At 40.0% G+C, this 22,230-nt stretch overlaps 1 protein-coding gene across 6 annotated transcripts in view; it reads right to left on the bottom strand.

The window, feature by feature from the left end:
* The window catches only part of ADAMTSL3 (ADAMTS like 3), a 417,185-nt gene that overhangs the window by 37,093 nt on the left and 357,862 nt on the right, over window positions 1-22,230 (bottom strand). For all 6 annotated transcript variants that reach the window (XM_033189191.1, XM_033189189.1, XM_033189190.1 and 3 more), the window contains 3 exons: window positions 19,133-20,204; window positions 13,689-13,816; window positions 9,695-9,823 (listed from right to left, as the gene is read on the bottom strand). In XM_033189191.1, coding sequence (XP_033045082.1) covers window positions 9,695-9,823; window positions 13,689-13,816; window positions 19,133-20,204 — 1,329 coding nt within the window. The remainder of the gene's footprint in view (window positions 1-9,694; window positions 9,824-13,688; window positions 13,817-19,132; window positions 20,205-22,230) is intronic.

Raw genomic sequence — 22,230 nt, 5'->3', positions numbered from 1 at the left:
CCCACTCCTAAACCGATGACACCCCATCACCAGGCTGCAGCACTTCCTAGGTTCTGCCTTACGCCTCGCTTTGACAGTTTTCCCTCTGGTCAGACCTCCTGCATGGTGCCTATTCTGCTGTCTCAAACACAGAGTTTCATTCTCTGTCTAGCTCCTTTGGAGTCACACAGAATTGGGTTTAAATCTTGGCATACACACTCATTAGATATACAAAGACAAGTAACTGTGTGTATCTGAGTCTGCTTCCTTATCTGCAAAACAAAGATAATATCCACTTTGTATGCTGTTGAAGCCAACACAAGTTATTATTTTTGATGATGAGCTTAGACGGTTTTCCAACGTGTTATTTACTGGCATGCTGCCTATTAGCACATACTCCTCAGCTCTTTGCAATGTGGCTGTTCTCCATGCATGACTACTTGCCAACACTCTAGCCTCAGGACACCTGTGTCCCATACCCTCAATTAATGACACATCCATTGCTAAATGTCAGATATGTCTGCTCACTTCTGGATAAATCAGATATATGCAATGTCAGTTTAATATCTTGAGTGGCTGGCAGGCTTTTTGGGGTCCAATAATCCAATCAATGACCATTGATGCAATCTAGTTGCATTCAATTTATGGCTTTCTGCAGCTTCTTTCTCCTCTAATTTTTCATCCATATTGAAATACAGATTGGTTCACACCATTACACTGCTTAAAACGTTTCTTGTCTCCTCTCTGCTAATAAAATGAAGTCCATCAGTTTCAGCATGACATTAAAGCCCTTCACATTCTGGTCCACACTTACACTTCCAAACCCACCTCTTCCCACTCCCCTTCACATCCTCTGCTTTAAGTCATACAGATCTGCTTGTGATGTTGCAAGTAAGCAGGGTGCTTTCATGTTTCTATGCTTTTGCATATATGCTGTTTTGATTAAAATGCCCTTCCATTTTGTTACAAGTGGGCTGGTTGCAATTCATCTTTTTTATAAACCTTTTCTGACTCCTTAGTTAGATGCCTTAATTAGTCTCTCCTTAATGTGTCTGATACACTTTACAAACACTTCTATTTTTGCATTTATAACATCATATCATAATTCCTTTGTCTATATAGCTGCAGAAACCAGATTGTATTCATCTCTGCATGCTAAGGAACTAGATTGGGCTTAGTAAATGCTTAGTGAATGCTCGTTGAAGGGAAGAAAAGATGGATGGAATTTCCAACCATGATTGGCTGTTTGACTGAATATAGGGTTGAGAGGAGGATAGTGGGAAGATTTCTGTATCATAGATAGAGGTAGGAAAAAAGGGGAAAGGAGAGCCTTTTTGAGTAGGGAAAGACATTTTAAATATACATTTTAAGATGACAATTTTAGCTATTACAAAGATTGCATGAGTTTTTTAAAGAGGTAACAGCATAGAAGAGAGGATATATTTCAAAAACCACAGATCAGGGAAAATAAATTCACTTTAATTTAGAATATAGTCAAAAGCACCAAAATGTCCAGTTCATAAAACAAGAGCAAGCAGATAATCTTAGATTTCTTTTTAAGTCTTCTGAAAAGTATATGCAAAAATCGGTGGGTAAATACATTTTTCTGGAGAGAGAGTTCTTTTTTTTTTTTTTTTTTTGGCCAAAGGGATTTATTACTTAAAGACATATGAGAATCACTACCATTAAATTCCACCCTATATAATATAAACTAGCAGTTCATAGGGGAAAATAATTGTCAGAGCAATGAGACCATGTTTAGGAATTTAACCACATAATCCTGCTGTACCACAAATATTTTCTCAAGATCCTCCCCTGAAAGGGTAATAGTTAAACCCAGTAAAGAAAGTTAGTAATTCGCCTACACATCAATAAAATTCTTAGGTATATTCCACAGCATTTTATCCCTTAAAAAAATGCCCTAAGAAAAACCTTTTAAGTTTATGTGATATGTTTCTTCTGAAACTGACCATCCTCCCATAGAAAGGGCCTCCTTGCCTGCACATACCTCTTGTGTATGTGCATACATACACCAAGTGCTCTGCTTTGACCCAGTGAGATGCACACTTGCCATCATCTGTTTGTGCATGCACTGTGTGGGATTAAATAGGAAACGGTAACTTCTACCTACCTTTTCTCATTCTCTCCTATCAACGAGCAGCAAAACAATGATGGGACAGGTAAGGTTTAAAACTACCCCACTAGTAGAATCAGACTTTCTAGCTGGCAATTTGGGGATAATGTATTTAGAGTTCTAGACATTTTAATTTTAATGCTCTATGTAGTTACAAAAATGTTGAATGTCCTGTGACCCAACAATTCCATTCCTGTTACTCTTTTTTAAAAAAATAATCCAAATGACACAAAAAGTTATATGCATAAGAAGGTTTCTTACACTGCTGTATGGAACTGTAAAGAAGTACAAATAGTTTAAGTTTCCAAAAACAAGAAAAGGGTTTAATTATGCTACATTCACACAATGACACACTGGTGTGGCTATTAAATCATAGTTACGATTTTTTAATAACATGGGAAAATTCAATGACTTAGATATAGAGAAAGGGTTACAGGAATATAGCAAAATAGAAATAATGGTTGTGTCTTTGACAGGATTATGGGAATTTTTTTTGCCACATGATACTTTGTTATGCTTTCCAAATATTTTATAATGAGATGTGTTACTTTTTATGAGACAAGAAAACACACAAAAGCAGCATTCAGGACAGAAAGGGCACTAGCTTCAGAGGCAGTAACTGGGTTCAGAACTTGGCCCTGCCATTGTCTAGGCCTGTTACTTTGGTCAAGCCTCTTCTCTGGGGATCTTATGTGCAAAACAGGGCTGGACTCATGGATTCCTAAGGTCCTTCCATATTTAATTCTCAAGATTTTATTTCAGTAAGATCTTACCTAGTTATCTCAGGGAAGATTTCTTTCCCTGTTTATTCTTCATCCCTTTTTGGAGGCAAGAAGGGACCTGATCAAGGCTGATAAACACAGGGCTGTGGCTGGCATCCAGACATCTAGAAAGAGCTGTGCATTCTGAGGCCACGAGGACATGAACAAGACCTGAGTTATTTCCATCTAAGGCTGTTCAAATCCCCTCAAAGAACCCTTTCTACTTACTTTCCCCCAGTGAGCTTGTTTTACCTTCAACATTAGCTTGTATAAGAGACTTTTTCAAATTTGTCGAATTCTGGTTTCATTGATTTACAGACTCTTATATTATTTGGTTCCTTTCTTTCTTTTTTTCCCTTTTTTCGAAATGGAGTCTCACTCTGTCGCCCAGGCTGGAGTGCAGTGGCACTATCTCGGCTCACTGCAACCTCCACCTCCCGGGTTCAAGCAATTCTCTTACCTCAGCCTCCCAAGTAACTGGGATTACAGGCCTGCGCCACTATGCCCGGCCAATTTCTGTATTTTTAGTGGAGACGCGGGTTTACCATGTTGGCCAGGCTGGTCAACCCCTGACCTCAAGTGATCCGCCCACTTTGGCTTCCCAAACGGTTGGGATTACAGGTGTCAGCCACTGTGCCCAGCCTATTTAGTTCCTTTCTTTTTACTACAACTATAGTTTTCAAGTCATCATACAGGGAACTGGATTTTTCATGGGCTGGTATTGCAGCTCCAAGAACTCCTTTGTAAAGGACATTGTATCTACATATTTTGAGAGAGTTTTTTTTTTTTTTTTTTTTCCCCTAGATTCCCTCCCAATATTAGGTGAGGACTCTTGGCCCTCAGTTCTAAGTTCTGACTGGCCAGGTATCTTAGTTCAAGCACTTTTTCTACATTTAGTTTTATTTCATCCCAGATTCCTGCAAAGGACCAAGGATCTAAGATAGAATTTCAGGACTGGAAACAGTCTTCCTGGTCATCCCATCATAATTCCTCATTTTATAACAGAAAACCAAGGAGCAAGGAAACTATGTGATGGGTCCAAGGTCTTACGGGAAACAGGGTTAGGAGGTGAACAACAACAACAACAAAACAATATAACTGATAACCACATGTCAAAAAAAAATCCATTCTCCAAAATTAATGGACATTAATAGTTGCTGTATTTGCTTCAGCCTTTTTTTTTTTTAAGGCAGAGTCTCGCTCTGTTGCCCAGGCTGGAGTGCAGTGGTGCGATCTCAGCTTACTGCAACCTCCACCTCCTGGGTTCACGGCATTCTCCTGCCTCAGCCTCCCAAGTAGCTGGGACTACAGGTGCCCGCCACCACGCCCAGCTAATTTTTTGTATTTTTAGTAGAGACGGGATTTCGCCATGTTAGCCATGATGGTCTCAATTTCCTGACCTTGTGATCCACCTGCCTGGGCCTCCCAAAGTACTGAGATTACAGGCATGAGCCACTGCGCCTGGCCTGCTCATTTTTATATTGAGTGGTTTGTTATTTGTATTGATTTAGAGAAGCTATTTCTATATTCTGGTACTATATAACAAATATTTTCTGCCAGAAATGTGGCTTGACTTTTAAATTTATTGACAATGCCTTTCAAGGATCAAAACTTTTATATCTTAACAGCAAAATGTGTCAATGATTTTTATAACAGCTTATTGAAATATAATTCATATACCAAAAATTTTACCCTTTAAAAGTATAATTCCATAGTTCTAATATATTCACAAAGTTGTGCAACCTCATCAACACTATATAATAGATGTTTTACTTTATGACTTGTACTTTTTGTATCTTTTCCATTCCAAAGTCATAAAGATGTCTCTTATATTTTATGATTTTTTAAAATATGTTCATATTTTAGGCATTTAAATCAGAATTTATTTTTGGTTGAGATTTTTTATATTATAAACAATTATCCTATAACAATTTACTTAATAGTCTGTCCTTTATTGGTTTTTAATTCTACTGCTATAAAATTCATAGTCTGTCCTTTATTGGTTTTTAATTCTTCTGCTATTAAATTCTAGTTTCCATATACTGTATGCTTGAATCTGCTGTGGGCTCCACATTCTATTCCATTTATTTGTCTATCCCTTTTACATTGCTGTACGCCCTCAAGCTTTATGCTAAGTCTTTATATTTGAAAGAGCAAATCTCAGCCACCTTGTTATTCCTAAAAATTGTTTGGGCTATTCTCAGCCACATGCACTTTTGTATTAATTATAGGATCAGTTTGTTAAGTTCTAGCAATCCCACAGGATTGCTTTTTTTAAATTGAAGTTATTCTGAATATAGAGATGCAAAACTTTTTATATTTTCTTTGCTTTTAAATGAGGATAATTACATTATCTATAAATAAGAAAATTTTCTAGTTATTTTCTAGTTTTTATTACATTTCTAGTCTTCTATTATATTTTATTATATTTCTAGTCTTCTCTTGGTTTCTAATTTTCTAGTTCTAATTTTTCTAGTTATTTTATCTTATTGCACTGGCCAGTGCTAATGCAGTGTTGAACAGATGTAGTGATAAAGGGCATTGTATGTTTTTTCCTGATTTTAATGGGACTGTTTGAGTCTCCCCATTAAAGTGAGTATGATGCTTACAATAGGTTTCTGACAGGCAAATCAAGGTAGGGATTATCCCTTCTATTACTGGTTTGCCAAGAGATTTTCACGTCATTTTTGTGTTGAAGTTTATCAGATGCTTTGTCTACATCTATTAAGATGATCCTAAAGTTTATCACCTTAAATCTCTGTGGTAGAGATGGAGATGCTCCACCCCAATCAACCTTCAAGGAGGAACTTGGTGTCCCTGCTTCTGGTAGCCTCTGGTTATTAGTCCCTTCACAATCTGTCTTCACCCACCCAAGAGCACATATGCCCCTTCCAGAGAGGCCCACAACCAGTGACTGCAGGAGGCAGGGGCATGAAGGCCTGGCCACTGTGGGTCAGCCTGGGGCAACTCTAATGAGTCACATATGTTTTGTTTCAAGGGGGCTTGGCAAGGCTTTATGGGCCTGCATCACAGTCCTCCTTTGCCCTCTGTCGAATCCTGCTTGCTTCCTCCCTTCCACATATGTGACAACTAATAAATATACTACACAAAAACTCCTTCCAGGGCCGGACACCGTGGCTCGCGCCCAGAATCCCAACACTTTGGGAGGCTGAGGTGGGTGGATTACTTGAGGTCAGGAGTTTGAGACCAGCCTGGGCAACATGGTGAAACTCTGTCTCTACTAAAAATACAAAAAAAAAAAAAAAAAAAAAAAAAAAATAGCCAGGCATGGTGGCTTGCATCTGTAATCCTAGCTATTTGGGAGGCTGAGGTAGGAGAATCGCTTGAACCTGAGAGGCAGAGATTGCAGTGAGCCGAGATCACATCACTGCCCTCCCTCCAACCTGGGCAACAGAGTGAGACTCTGGAAAAAAAAAAAAAAAAAAAAAAAAAACAGAAACAAAAAAACCCCTCCTTCCAAAGAGGATTCACCCTGTGATGCTCTGTTTAAAGTAGCTATTTTTAAGCGTCAAAAAATATTTGCATTCCTGGGAAAAACTCTCCTTTAGTCATCCACATGACTGGATTCATTTGGGAATGTGTTAAACTTATTTATTTGCTTCTGCATTTATTGTTAATGAGTCTTTTGTATAACCTACATGTACCCAGCTGCCTGGTGAGATGTCAGGTGCCATCCACAGTTGTATAATTTTTCCTCCTAAAGGAGATGTACAACAGTGTCCTCTAATAGCATTCAAAGATGTTTTTATTCTTTAGCTTAGTTTTAGTTTAGAAGCATCTCTAATCTTTCCAGGCAGTCTGAGTTTGCTCTAAGAAGCAGTTGTCCAGTGCACCTTGTGTTTAAGAAATTTTCTACGCTTGGGGCTGGGCCATTGATGGCTTTGCCAGTGCCCTTCATTTGGGAATCACCATCTAGCTCAAACCCATTCCCATCTGTGGCCAAGAGAGTTCCTTAGAGACTAAAGAGGAGTGTGACACACAACAAAACACTTTAGAGAAGGGACTCACATCAGGTGCATCTCTGATGAGCTTAAGGAATAAGATAAACAACACATAATACACAACAGAAAATTACAGGATAAGTAATGTTCTTACTATGCATTAACGTGAAAAAAAAAATGCAGAAACGATATTTACTGGTCATTTTCCCCAGACGAACTTTTCTTTCTTACCAGAAAGTGGCAAAAAAGGTGCGCTTTAAATTACCCCCACCCAAATGGACAGAAAAAAAACTTTTTTTTAAAGAGTAAGGCAAATAACCCTCTCAAGTTAGAAGTTTTAACCTTTAGAAATAGGCAAATATGCGGACTTTTAGGTTCTGTTATTTAATATAGTTACTAGAAATATCTCTAAGAGTGACTAGAGATAATCCCTATTGACATCTATACCACATGGGTTGATGAAACATGTTTGGCTATAAAAAAGATGAACTTCTCTAGAAGCTATCTATGTGTTATGGGGTCTATAAAAATAAGTTCATTATAATTAGTGGGAAATATTCTAAAGCCACTTAAAAAATAAAAAAATTATATATGCCACTGATTTACAGAAATCCCAATTTGCAGTATAAAAATGTAATTTGTAAGGCAGAGTTCAGTTTTGTAAATTATGTTTTAATGTACTCATCTATAAGATGAAAAGTGGAATTGGATGATAACCACAGTTCCTTCTTCTATTAATATAATATATTCCCTGCTTTAAAGATGAGGGAAGAAAGATATATGACTCACCTATGGGTATATACTAGCTAGTGACAAGACTGTCTGTAAAACTCTAGTTTTCTGACCCTTCATCAACTTCACCATCTGTCTTAAAAAAGATGAATTTCCTTAGAAAACTCCATTAGGTATGGCTTCTGCCCATAAGAAAACACTGTAAGTTCACTACAGGTTTGTTTAAAATGGCAAATAACTCAACATGATTGTGGTGCATTTGGAGGCAAGTTTATTTTTAAAAGGAAAGAACTCATGAGGAGTTCTGGGGTCTGAGTCTACGGGGGAAGACTGCCAGGTAAAGAAAGGCCAAATGGGACAATTCCTAGTAAGAGCTGAAAGGTGAGGGAGGGAGGAGGGAGATGAGTACTCCCAGTGCCGAGTTCCATCTAGGCAGCAGTGCTGCAAACCCATGGCCCCACAGCACAGGGCAGGAGGACAGTGGGGCTAGGGAGGGTCAAAGACAGCCCATGTCTGACTGGGCCTGGATGAGAATAAAACGAGATGAGTTTAATGGTCTTTGCTGGAGGCTTTACTTGCAGTTTCCACCTAATCCAGCCTCTGACTTCCGATAGCAAATAATGCACCTCCAATCCTTTTAATGGCTCATCTCCCTGAAAGCCTGATTTTCAAGTATTGTGGAAGTGAGAAATTTAGAAGTCATGTTGAAAGTTGAGGTTTCTCTTAATAGAAGTCAGATCTATTTTTCAGAATCCTCTGCAGGTGTAGGGCTGTAGAAACTTTAGACATCCGTGGTTTGGCATCTGCAGCGTTCCGTTCTGCTTTTCTCCTTGCTATGGCCAGAGAATGCCGGCCCTTTCTGTAATGGTGGGTGTATTTTGCCAGAAAACTCACATATTTGTGGGTGGAGTCAGTTGGGAGACTGGAGCAATTTTTCAAAAGTCTGCATAGGCCAAACACTGCAGGGATTTCCAAGGGGTGAAAAATAATATCTTGGGGGTTAGCAAATTTCCACTGTTTGTAGAGCCAAAGGTGTAGCTTTGGAAACATGGCAAGTAACTGATCATGACAGTGGAGGGAGAGCCTGAAAGCTGGATGAATGTGTCCTCGAATCCCTCCTTACATGTGCCCTCACTGCATGTCTAAGAGCAGCAGCAGCTCCTCTGTCACCCTAGGCAATCAGGGTCACAGCCTAGGCAAGACTCATCTTAAGTGGCTGCAACTACAGGTATCTACTTAGAACTTGGAAGCTAGGGAAATACAGTTGTCCAGAGAGTTAAGTCAACGCAGAGTAAATGAAAGGCATACACAAAGTCATCTAAAAGAGTATATCTCAATATGGAGGAGTTCATAAGTTTCTCTAAGGAAGCAATAAAAACCTATTCACACAACCCGCTCATTCCCACCTCTCCTGGTCCCTGTAAAATGTACATATATGCAGCATATAATATTTATCTGCAGTTCAGAGATGCATGGGCCCAGATTAAGACTTAAGAATCCATGGCTTCATGAGACAGGATGGCCCTAGGTTAAAGCAAGGTCAGACTGAAAGTGTTAATTCTATTAAAGAAAGAATGTGAACATTAGAAAGGAGGTTTGTCTGCAGTTGTAAACATAGGAGAAAGAGCCACTGAGGCACAGGCTGCTGATGCTTACCCAGGGACAATCCAGAAGATAGCCTAGGCCAGGGGACACGGACATTCTAGCTCCCTGATCTGACTTTGCCAAGTGTAGCTTTTGTCTATCTGGAGGACATGTCTTACAATTTCCAACAAATCCCATCCTCTGACTATGTTATTCACCAAGTAACCCTCTGACTAAAAGTTGGCCTTTTTTGTAGCTCTGCCCATAGGGACAGAGTGTTCTGGTCTTGCCGATATGAACAGTCCAGTGTGCATGGCAGTCACAGTCCACACTGGAAACAAGTAACTTGGCAATCTGTTTTATACATCGGTCTCATGAGCCAGTATGAGTTCACTCTTGAGAGTCAGATCCACTGTCAGTGTGCTGGGAAATCTGTTTTTTAAGCCTATCAGGCTGAGGTCTCTAATACCAAAATGCCAGCTGGTGTCTCCTGGCCACATTGGGATGGCCACACACCCTCCCACTGAAATGACCACACTTACCTTTTACAGGACACCGGATTGTCACGTTTGCTCCAAGGGCTGCCTCCACAATGCCTCCAACCATGACAGACAGATGGTTGTGCTCTGGTTTGGTGATATTTCTTTCAATAGACAAGATGACAGGTGCCTCTTAATTCAAAGGGAGCAGGAAACTATGTTAGGTTCAGGCTTTTGCTCTTTGGTAAAACATGTTGCATTTGGTAAGCTTTGTTGAGCCCTTTGAGGGCAGGAGTGGAGTCCTGGTTCTCTCTATATCCCTCAAGGTGCACCACAAGGATGTGCACATACATACCTGGAGGTGCTCAGTGGACATATGGACAGATGGATGAATGGATAGAGGGTTGGATGAATTCAGCGGTACACTGCAACAACAATATGTAGACTATGAGGATATTTTGGTTTTATAACTAAAATTGAGGATAAATTCCTCTTTGATAATTTCAAAAAGAAGGAATTCAGAAGATCAGAAGAAGCAAAGAAGACAGACAGAGCAGGAATGATGTCTCTGCAGTGCAGCCATGAATGCGTTAATGCAGGCACAAAACACACTGGGGCTTGGGACCACCTGACTCTTTTTCTGGAAGGAGGGATGTGAGATACTGGGGGAGGGGGCTGATGAAGACAGGACAGAAGGTCCTGATCCATTCTGTTGTCCCTCATTGGGCCCAGCGTAATAAGAGGTTTTTTCCAATGTAAACATTTACCAGTGTCCACTCTGTGGTCTGCACCTGGGTACAAGATGAGAAATACCTGGGTACAAGATGAGAAGTATCTCCTCTTTCAATAAGCTCAAAGCGTAACGGTGCAGAAGGAGACGTACACAGGCATTTGCAGTATAAATGTGGTACCTAATCCTTATAAAGTTTTTCTGAATATGGTGCCACAGCCAGGCTGACATGTGGATGCCAGGATGTAACCAGGCTTCAGAGCTCATTCAAAGCTATACTAGAGAAAGATGAGACAGGTAGGAGGCCACAATTCTTGTTGAGCCTCTTCTAATAAGCTGCATATGTGCTTGGGCAAAATCTTCCCTCTCTAGGCTTCAGTTTGAATCCCATTAAAAAAATGATTGAGCTAGAAGATCTCTTCCAAGTGCAGTTCTCTCACCCAATGTGTAGTTCAGACCCTACTTAAATAAACTCATTTCAATCTAAAATAGAAAAGCCATTACTATTTAAAGACTATCAATTGCAAGGAGACCTATTTAAAGCATTATTTACATCTCTACACTGCAGAAAGTCTCAAGAGAGAAATGTTTGACTTCCCACTTTATGAGACCATATGAGGTTATTACAAGTGGATCAGAACTGTCCGCAAGAAAAATTCAAAGTTAACATTTAATTCATATGAAGCAAGTACAAGCATAAAATTTGCATGCAAAAATAATACAAACAAGGTCATAAAGAATCAAACGTACATTTTAAAATGTTTATTTTCTTTTGGATTTCAATATTTAGTTACCAGATTAATTTATTCACTCACTCAGGAAGCACACTTTGTGCCTGAGCTAGACAATGGCAGTACTAAGTTGGAAAACACACTCTCTTGTCCTCAAGGAGCTCACAGACCTGTGGGAGACACCATTACTATGCAGGGGTGTGGTTACTGAGATAAGGGACTAGTTACCCAGTGGTCTCTCAGTAGCATGTGAGGGTCAGGGAAGCAACATCCCAGAGAGGACATTTGACAGAGCATTCTCTTACCTTAGCACTGTCGCAATGGTTGGTTTCCCTACTACACCATTAGTACTAAGAGAGCTCCTGAAAGGAGAGATCATGATCCCTGAACTTGTTTTATCACCTATGCATAGTTAGTGCATGAATTGGTATTGGTAACCACGTATTCTGGGGGAAGATAATCTAGGAAGGATCATGTTTGAGGGTTCAAATGTTTCCTTCTCTCCTGGAGTACCTGGGGCAGTGGAAAGCTATCCAGAGAAATGAAAAGATAGGAATGCTTTGGCTGGGAGAGGACTTGGGTTTTCACAGCACATCCTTTGACTCCTGAGGACTTCACAGCAGCTCTACCAGGAAAGTGAGTTGTTCTGGGATCTGTTTAGGAGACTTGACAGTTGCAAGGGGGCCTCCCATTCCCCCACAGGAGTTCCAGAACCTTGGAACTAATACTTTCTGGAAAGGAACTGATGTTCACAGGACAGAACAAGCCCGGAGGATCAAGGCACAGAAAACCAAAGGCCTGAAGGCCCTGCCTTGGGAAGGCAGTCAGGAAAGTGACTCAGAAGAATTTTTAAGACATACAGATTCAGGGACCATTTAAAATCAACTAGTCTGGGCTGGGCGTGGTGGCTCACACCTGTAATCCCAGCCCTTTGGGAGGCCGAGGCAGGCAAATCATTTGAGGTTAGGAGTTCAAGAGCAGCCTGGCCAACACGGTGAAACCCTGTCTCTACTAAAAAAATACAAAAAAATTAGCTGGGTGATTACACCTGTAATCCCAGCTACTCAGGAAGCTAAGGCAGGAGAATGGCTTGAGGCCAGGAGGTGGAAGTTGCAGTAAGCTGAGATTGCACCACTGCACTCTAGCCTAGGTGACAGAGAGCGAATCTGTTTCAAAAAAAAAAAAAAAAATCAACTAGTCTGGCTGGGACAGTGGCTCATGCTTATAATCCCAGCATTTTGGGAGGCCGAGGGGGGGGGTGGATCACCTGAGGTCAGGAGTTCGAGACCAGCCTGGCCAACATGGTGAAACCCTGTCTCTACTAAAAATACAAAAATTAGCAGGTCATGGTTGCGCTTGCCTGTAGTCCTCCCAGCTACTTGGAAGGCTAAGGCAGGAGAACCACTTGAACCCGGAAGGCAGAGGTTGCAGTGAGCTGAGGTCATGCCACTGCACTCCAGCCTGGAGGACAGAGTGAGACTCTGTCTCAAAAAAAAAAAAAAAAAAAAATCAACTAGTCCAACCTCCTCAGTTTGTAGATGTGAAGTACCTGCTGCAAAACTCAACACTGACTAAACACTGGGTTCTAATTCCTGAATTCCTGATACTGTCTCTCTCTACTCACTTTAGTCCATTTGAGCCACAGATATCAGAAACCACAGAATAGGGAGGTGGCGGATGGCTCTCCTGTTTTATTATTTATTTTTAATTTTAATTTTTTTTTAGACACAGGGTCTCACTCTGTTGCCTAGGCTTTAGTGCAGTGGCATGATCACAGCTCACTGTAGCCTTGAGCTCCTGGACTCAAGAGACCTTCCTGCCTCAGCCTCCTGAGTTAGCTGGGACTACAGGCATGCACCACTACTCCTGGGTAATTAAAAAAAATTTTTTTTTGTAGAGATATGGTCTTCCTTTCCAGGCAGGTCTTGAACTCCTGGCCTCAAGTGATCCTCCTGCCTCAGCCTGCCAAAGTGCTGGGATTACAGGCAAGAACCACCCACTTTGGCCTCTTATTTTTATCCCAGAACATGAACTTGCCAAATGCAGCTTTACCTGCAACTTTAGCACCTAAAAATGTTTCTTTATAATAAAAGTATATTTTAATATCCAAATGATATTATCCACCTCCCAGGAAGACACACACTACTTTACAGTTACAACTTCCTGAAGGTGTTTCTCAGGATTGGCAGGTATGCCACTGGGAGGTATATGCAATCTATAAAAGATAATTATTCTTTTCTGTTGGCTGGTGGAACTTTAAAAAATGCAAAGGTCATTAATATCAACACTGCCAATTAAACCACATCTCATTATTTCCTGATTCTTAGAAAGTCAGCTCCTGAGCAGCCGTTTTCAGTGTGGTCCTCAGACCAGCAGCATTGGCATAACCTGGGCACATGTTGAAAATGCCGATTCTCAGACTCCATCCCAAACCTAATGAACCAGAACCTCCGGGGGTGGAGTCCAGCAATCTGTGTTTTAACAAGCATTCCAGATGATTCTGACGGCTGCTAATGAGAACTACTGCTCTAGAATTTAATGTTAAAAACAAATAAACAAAGAACCAGGCATTCTAGGTTTCAACAGTGGGCATTACCTGCATACAGCACAGAAGAACTTTCCACATCTGAACCAAGATGATTAGCTACAGAACATTCATATATGCCTTGTTCTTTCCTTGTAGGATTCTGTATCTGTATCTTCCCAGTTCCATCCAAAATTATTCTGTAGAACAGTTAGAAAGAGGACACATTCATATAACAATTTAACTGACCTAGGGCTACAGTGAGTTGCAGAGAAAGAAGACTGCACCATTATAGGTTTTGGGCTGGCAAAGATCACAGAGGATAATTTTGTCAAGCATCCTGCGTATAAGCAGAGAACTATATAGACCGGGAGGGTGGAGTGTTTCCTCTTGCCATAGGTTAACAGCAATGTTAGAGCTGAACAGTGCTTAGAAATCCAGTCTTCCCATGCCACTTTACATAAGAAAAGACTTTTCTGGTGAACTCAATGCTTAATCTGCCACATTTTTAAAAAAGACAACCCAGCAAACCTATTCATTTGCTGGATGTTAAACACTCATTTTCTGCCCAAATCCTTCCTAAGAAACTGTAGGTGTGGATTTTCATGCTGGAAGTGATTGGGTTTTGGCTAAGGCTGTTTTGCATTGGATTATGGTCTTATTATTCCCGTATGAAGAAGTCGATTGAGGTAATCATGCTAAGTCTGTGGCATACACTGGATTTGGACCACGCTGTTAAGAATTAGGGCTAACCTGCATGACGAGTTCATTATGGTTTCCCAATTACTGATATTCCCAAAATCCGGTGTGTAAATACTACTTTGAGAATCAGAGTTGGTCAGGTGTATCCTAACCAATTAGATAACTATTCAGAGATTCAGAAAATATATCTAACGGTGAGAAGAACCTTTGTTATGAAGGGAAGAGTGCTTGTTCTGCTTTTATTTTATTTTATTCTTAATAATTTGAATCTGCTTCTAAATCACCCAGATCAGTGGTTATATACTATTTTTCCCCTGCCCCATCTCACTTTATAGATCTTAGCAATATAGACTATTCTGCCCTGTAAATACTGTATGTTTCATCATGAGATGAGCTGTGCCACTTCTTTATTTCCTGTCACTTCATGTTGTTCGTTCTATGATTCAGTCATAATGAACCCTAACTGTTTCCAGAACCTTCCATGATTTTTCATTACCGTGAGCTTTTGCATATGTTGTTCACTTCATCTGAAATGCCCTTCCCCCTTTCTGGCAAACTCAGACCCACCCACTGAGTCCTGGATCAAATGTAATTTCCCCTGTAAAGTTTTCACCAATACTCCTAGAGTTATCTTCTGTATCCTCCGGGCTCCTTCTTCTCTGGTTCATATATTTATTTGATGAAATATCGATTTCTTCCCACTGGACTGTGATCTTTTCAAGGGCAGGAACCAAATCTTATTCACAGCTGTGCATTCTCACTGCTTAGACTTTTATATAGCAAGTTCTCAAAAATCTTTGGTGACTAAATGTATGAATGATTAGAATAGTACGAAATAATGGTACAGAGCAATAGTACCAAGAGCATACAAGCCCTGCTGCAACACACATAAGAAATATACAAAAGCGGGCAGAAGTCAAAACAGTGAAAGTGTCTCAGAGCAACAAGAGTATGGCAGACCTCACTGTTGGTAAGGCAAGATTTTCACTGTCAAATCCTGAGGGAGGAGAAATAGTTGGTTAAAAGCAAAAGTCTAACCAGTGACTACACATGAAAAATAAACACACTAAATCATTTTCTTAAATTATTTCATATATATGTTTGTATGATTTAGCAATTCTCAAATAATGCCTTTGTTTTGTAGGTTTCAGCGTAACAGTCCAGTGAGAAATCATTGAGATGAGAAATAGCTGAGCATGTATGAACCTTACATGACAGGTGGGGCCACTGGGTACCTAGCCTGGATCTGTCCCTGGGCTGGAGAACCACCAGGTTGAATTCTGTAACAGATCTGACCTTGGCCTCTGCTGCGTAATCTTACTCTTAAGTTGAAGTAATAACAAAGTTGATCTTTCTACAGGCACCACCTCTAATTGATCCACCCACAACCTTCTCTTCATAGTTGAGATTTCTTACTCAATTGGCATCCAAACAGTACTCCATGCCTACACAGTTTCTCTCACTGGATAGAGGCTTTCAGGAACATAATTCCATTTCTCAATTACTTCAATTAAAAAGATTTTTAAGATTCAGAAAGTATATTTAAGGATGAGAACCTTTGTTATGTAAAGGGAATTAAACATAAACTGAACAAATTAATTGGGTAAGTTTCGGAGGAAAAATAGAAACGAAAATGGATCTTATTATCTTAAAAATTAAAAACAAAACCTTTTACTGGACATACAAAATTGCTTCTGTTTTGAATGGTTGATCCTTAAAGGATGCAGAAATACATCTGAGGAGGATGTACCATGTCAAAACTTCTTTATACAAGCTTCAGGAGTCTCAGCCTGATAAAGTTATGTTAATTCCATTCCATCAAGTCAATCTATTTAAAATGAACTCAATTCAACAAATATTTATTTAAACTGACCAGGCTCCTCTATATCACTGTAGTACTTATATGGCCATAGGTCAACAGATCACTTCAACCTCTCAGCCTCTGTTTCCTTACAATTTATACAATGGATTACTGAAACAAGTTAGCAGTTTTCAAAGTGTGGTCCATGAACCCCTACAAGTCCATGAGGTCAAAGCTAGTTTTGTAATAATACGAAGCCATTAATTTGCCTTTTTAAAAACGGTACTGACCTTTGCACTGAGAGTGCAAAGACAGTGTTGGTAAGACTGCCGGCACCTTAGCATGAACCAAGACAGTGGTATGGAAGTGTGCCAGTAATCACTGTATTCTTAACATAGTGTTTTACTTGCTGAAAAAAAAAATGCCAGTTTCCCTTAAGCATGTCCTTAATGGCCGGGCACGGCAACGCATGCCTGTAATCCCAGCACTTTGGGAGGCCGAGGTGGGTGGATCACTTGAGATCAGGAGTTTAAGATCAACCTGGGCAACATGGTGAAACCCTATCTCTACTAAAAACACAAAACATTAGCTGGGGGTGGTGGTGTGCACCTGTAATCTCAGTTATTTGGGAGACTGAAGCAGGAGAATCACTTGAAACCAGGAGGCAGAGGTTGCAGTAAGCTGAGATCGCACCACTGCACTCCAGCCTGAGTGACAAAGCAAGACTCTGTCTCAATAAAGAAAAGAAAAAAAAGAATGTCCTTAATGAAGTAGTAAAAGATATTAATCTTACTAAATCTCGACCCTTGAGTCCATGTTTTTCATATCCCATATGACACAATGGGAAGTACACACAAAGCACTTCCACTGCATGCTGAAGAACTAATAGCTTCTTTCATGGAATATGACTTTTACTTGAATATGACAAAAAAAGTCCACACTATGATTTAAAGTTGGGTATTTGGTAGATATATATATATTTTAAATGAGCTGGCCAATTCAGTGACACAACTGACAGTATTTGTTGCCAATGATGAAAAAGTTTTGATGTGAAAATTAGAATTTTGGAAAACTGGTATCCACCACTGTAAGCCTGACAGCTTCCCAAAACTTAAAGACTTTTTTTGATGAGATACATGGTGATTTTTTTTAATGTGTATTTTTTTACATTGCATAATGAAATGTACCAACATTTGGAAGGTCTGTATCACTCAGTGAGCCAATATTTTCCAAATGACCAATTTATGGTGTTACAAAATCTTGTATGGGTAAAAAATCTATTCAAAATGCAAGAAAAAAAACAGCAGATTTCATTAAACAGAGTACCAACATTTTATTAATATAGTTTCAGATTGCACATTTCAACTAACCTTTGAGAAATTACCCTTTGTCTAGTTTTAGTGTAGAATTAAAGAGTATCCACAATTATCTCAAAAGATATTAAAATATTCTTTCTCTTCCAGCTAACACATTTGTATAACACACATTTCTTTTCTCCAAATACTTTAACTAAAACAACATTTCACAACAGATGCGGAAATAAGAATCCAGCTGTCTTCTTTTATTATGCCAGACATTAAAGAGATCTGCAAAGATGGAGAGCAATTCCACTGTTACCAGTAATTTTGGTGGTGGGGGGATGGTTTTCAAAAAGTATGTTCTTTGTGTGAACATGTTATGGGCCCATTATTTTTTCTAAATAGATTAATGGAGATATTTTCAGTGTTTCTTGGTTTTAATTTCTAGTGAAGTAAATAGCAATAGATACAACTCACATTTATAAAAGCTCTTTAGGCTCCTCAATCATTTAAAAATTTTAAAGAGTCTAAAACCAAAAGCTCTGAGAACTGCTATGTTTTAAGGTTTATTCTACTTCTAAAATTTCATTGTACTCTTGTGTTCAGAGTTCTAGCATTAAAAATTCAGAAATTATACTTTTTCTACCTTTTTAAGATATAGCCTAATAATTTATTTAAAAAACTGAATTTAACCTAAGTTTTTTCTGATGTTTCACATACGAGGCTCAATGCACAAAAGACATGATAAAAGTAAAACTTGCGTTTTGAAAGCACCTTATGATATGCAAAACGGTTTCACATCTGCTGTGTTATCTGTGTCTCTTAACAATTTCTAAAGGCAGATAAGGTACAGCTGGAGCTCTTAAATGTGAATCAAAAGAAGGCACAATGACTATAGTCCTCTGTATACAAACAAGAAGATTTGAAGACAATAAAGAATGCAAAAGTAAATTAGTATCTGTTACGTAAAATAAAGGAAATGTGACATTTTTACACTGGCATAGATAGAGATCAGAATAATATATGACTTAATATTGTGTTTTGAACATCTCAAAACACTTTTATTTTTGGATTGTATGACATTAAAAAATTACACGATAATAGAAAACTACTTCAGATACCCAAGCTTTCGACTAAGGCTACTTATTTGTGTGATACTCAAATACCACTGGCAGTATTCAAGAGATATGGCCCTCGGTTCTGACTGGCCATGAAGTAGTCATGGGATTCTGCTTCTCAATGACCTCATCAGAAAGGTTAACCCCTGCCCCTGCCAACCTCATGGGGCTGATGTGAGCTCAAATGAGATACCATGTCTTGTAGACATGGAAGAGCTCTGTAAATTCTGATTTGCAGCTCCAACATAATGTAGGATTACTGCTAGTAAGCTTACTTTTAAAATGCTCTTAAATTGATTTTATTTTTAAATGCTAAGTGCTGAGTAAAGGGGGAGTGTACACATGCTTAAACTTATTCTTGCTGGATCCAGTCTTATATCACACCTCTATAGTAGTGATTGGGATGATATGGCGGTTGAATTTTAAAATTCCAACGCATATGTCAAAAACACATCCTAACATTTTTAAGTTTCTTTCCTAAAGAATCCTGTTGGAAACACATGCCTAGGAGAGGAATTTGAAAATATTTTCAAGAAAACTGGAATAGCCATTAAGAAGGTAGTGCAAAAATGAATACTGCATTCTTATTTTACTTACTTTACTGAGGGCTGTAACAAGGTCCCATCCTTGGTCCATGTATATGTGGCCTCACCAGGGGTAATAAGGTCACACAGTATATTGATGACCTCTGTCCTTTTTGTAATGTATACTGTATTTCCAATCCTGGAATTTATCGTTTTATTAAATGAAATTGAGGGAGGTTGGCTTTGCCTCATGAGAACAGGTCTTTTCAGCTTGAATGTCAGCTTGCCTGAGTTTTTTGCATTCGAGCTTTGGGACACACTTCCTGTTACCCCCCTGAGCTGAGCAGCAGGAGGCGTCTCTTCCTGGATGCCCCACCACTGCATGTGTGTTGGCTGTGCCTTGGCTAATTCGGCCACCAGCTGATATATTAGTTGGGATGCAAGATCATCGCTGACCTCTCCGGTTTCCATGAGCTGACTCATGTTTCTTATCAGCTCATCAAACTGGGCTGTATCCATGCTATATGCTCCTTGTTTAACTGCTGCTTCAAACTGCTTATTCTTCAACTCCCAGGAGTTGGTGTTTCCTGCAGAACTGCTGCAGTGGCCTAACAGAGCTCTCAAGAAAGGCTGGTTACTAATGTAGTCATCATCCAGATAAAGGTCATTTTTGTTATTCCACATTTGCCTCATTTTATGCCATGTGACTCCCAAACTATTGGCTTCATTTTGGTCCATCCCAGGATATTCCCTCATAGGCTCCCTGAGGGTTGGGCGTGCGATGAGCCGGTTGTCAGTACCAATGAGCTTGAGCACAACGGTTTCCTGTGCAGAGCCTGCAATGCACTGGTACACACCAATGTCAGGGGTGGCAAGACTGTGGATTTTTAGTGAGCCTGACTTGGTGATGCCAAGCCGTTTGGAGTTCTGCAGGCAATGGCCATCCTTCTCCCACTGGATCAGAGATTTCTGGAATCGTCGCACTGGGCACTTAATAATCACGGATGTGTTGGGCAGCAAATAGGCTCTGCTACCAATGGTCAGGTTAATACGCTTCTCTTTCCTTGTCTGAATGTAGACTCTCTGGACACTGAGGATCTGAGGACCCTGCTCACCAAGTTTTGTCTTCATCTCTGATTTGATTTCTCCAAGAAAAAAAAGAAAGAAAATACAAACATCTAAAAAATACAGACTTTTTGACAGTAATCTTTCAAGGCTGCTACAGGCTAACAAATGTTATCTTTTTTTGCCATTTTAAAACATTCAAGAATCAAACCATGAATAATATTATACATCCACAGATTGGGGTAAATTTCATAACTATCTAGTACTTTAGTGGCAAATAATGCAAGTGTGGGTGAGTTGCATGAAAATGTGTAAGTTATTTGACAAAACCCTGGTTTTGGGAGGCATGAGGTTAAATGATTTGGTGAAATGTAGGGAATAGTTATTTCTAGATTTGAGGAATATTTGTTCTAGGCCATGCTTATATAATGGCTCCATAATTACCCAGCCTCTGGGTACATGTTTCCATCAATAAGGGTCTGATATGTCAGGTCTCTATCTGGCAGAGAGGCCCTCTGGCTTAGAGCCATAGGTACCCCAAATCTGAGGGAGGAAGTGAGAGTGGGAATGTGAGCGAAATATTTGAATGGTCTGAACGGAGGCTGAGGTTGGCCAGCTGCAGAATATAACCCAAATATGTCGATTAAGCTAGCATGGAGGTCTGAGGAAGCAATGGGGAGCCGTGATCAAAAAAGAACAGGTGGCATAGGCAGTTTGAAGCCAGATAAATCTGAGTTTGAATCTTAGCTCTGCCACTTGGACAAATTCTTTCATCTCTCGAAGCCTCAGTTTTCTCACCTGTGAAATGTGGATAATATTAGTGCTTTCATTGGGAGGGAAGTGAAAATTAAGTTGGATTGTTTATATCAAGTGCACAGCACAGTAGCGGGCACATAAAGAGCTCTCATACATAACTGCTGTGACTACTGACCTGGTGACAAGGGTAGGTGCAGCCAATGAACAGCAGGGCAGACTGAGAGGGAAGAGAGATGGGGTTGGCTTTCACCTGTTCCTGGGCATCAACTCCTCTTAATGGGCTAGGCCCAAAGACAATACTTCTCAGATTCTGTCCCCAAGAGAAGTATTTCTCTCCCTTGTTTCACCTGAGGGAAGACTCAATGTGTTCTGGTAGGTGTGGGAGAAGGAGGACAGTGATATGGGTGGAAGTCTGGATCCTCTTTGATGATGTATTTAGGTTCCCGAGCAGATTGTAGAGTGTAGGATGGAGAACTTGGAAGCACTAGTGAGTGGCAGAAGAGATGTTGGACTCACGTCAAGAATATTGCTGGATTTAGAAGGTCATGCAACTGGGACCTCATTTACCTTGTGGGACCCCAGTTACAGGTCCTCCTTGTTGTAGCACAGGCTGCGAGAAGGAGCAGATTGAGACTCCTCTTTCATAGCCTTCTCAGGCCCTTGGCACTGGCTACAGTGTGTTTATTGGCACCCTGATAACTGAGAATAACTGAAGTCTTCTTGGATGCTCATGAGCCCTTTGAAGTCTGGCTGCCTATTGGGGTTTCGTGGTGTCAACAGGTTCAGGGAAACAACAGAGGTGAACCCATAATTTCTGTGGTAGAGAATGTTCTTGGTGAAAGACATGCATAATTTGTTTGTATACAAATTCCATACAGATGCAATTGGTAGGTCAGGCCTATTGGTCTCAGGATGGGTCCAGGGTTCTGCTTGAAAATACTGTTACATCATCTCTAAGTGGAGCTGGTGGCCTGCCACATACAAACTTTTACTTGTTGGGAGACAGAGTATCCACAAAGTATGTCAAATGGCATCAGCCAGTTAAGGCATGTAAATTTCCCCTCATTTGGCTAGAATACCATTTTGAACTTTCTACTGTTCAACAATCAAAAGCCGAAAAAAATGTATGGAAGACTCCCTGTTAAATTTATAGTCAATCCATTACTATAGATAATATAGATGGTGTTCAAAATACTAAATCTTCACAGCAAGGGCTCAATCAACCAAATGTGTCTGGCTGTAGCACTGGAACAGGGTCTTGGAGGCCTTCTATGGCATGAAGTGTTATTCCCATAGTTGTTCAATTACGGACAAGTCAGACGGTTACTGGCAGAGTGGCCTGAGCAGGTG

This window comes from Trachypithecus francoisi, unplaced genomic scaffold, assembly GCF_009764315.1.
Source record: "Trachypithecus francoisi isolate TF-2019V2 unplaced genomic scaffold, Tfra_2.0 Lachesis_group3, whole genome shotgun sequence".
NCBI classification, from domain to species: domain Eukaryota; kingdom Metazoa; phylum Chordata; class Mammalia; order Primates; family Cercopithecidae; genus Trachypithecus; species Trachypithecus francoisi.
The sequence above is the reverse complement of the archived record's forward strand: the minus strand, read 5'-3'. Positions and strand labels throughout refer to the sequence as shown.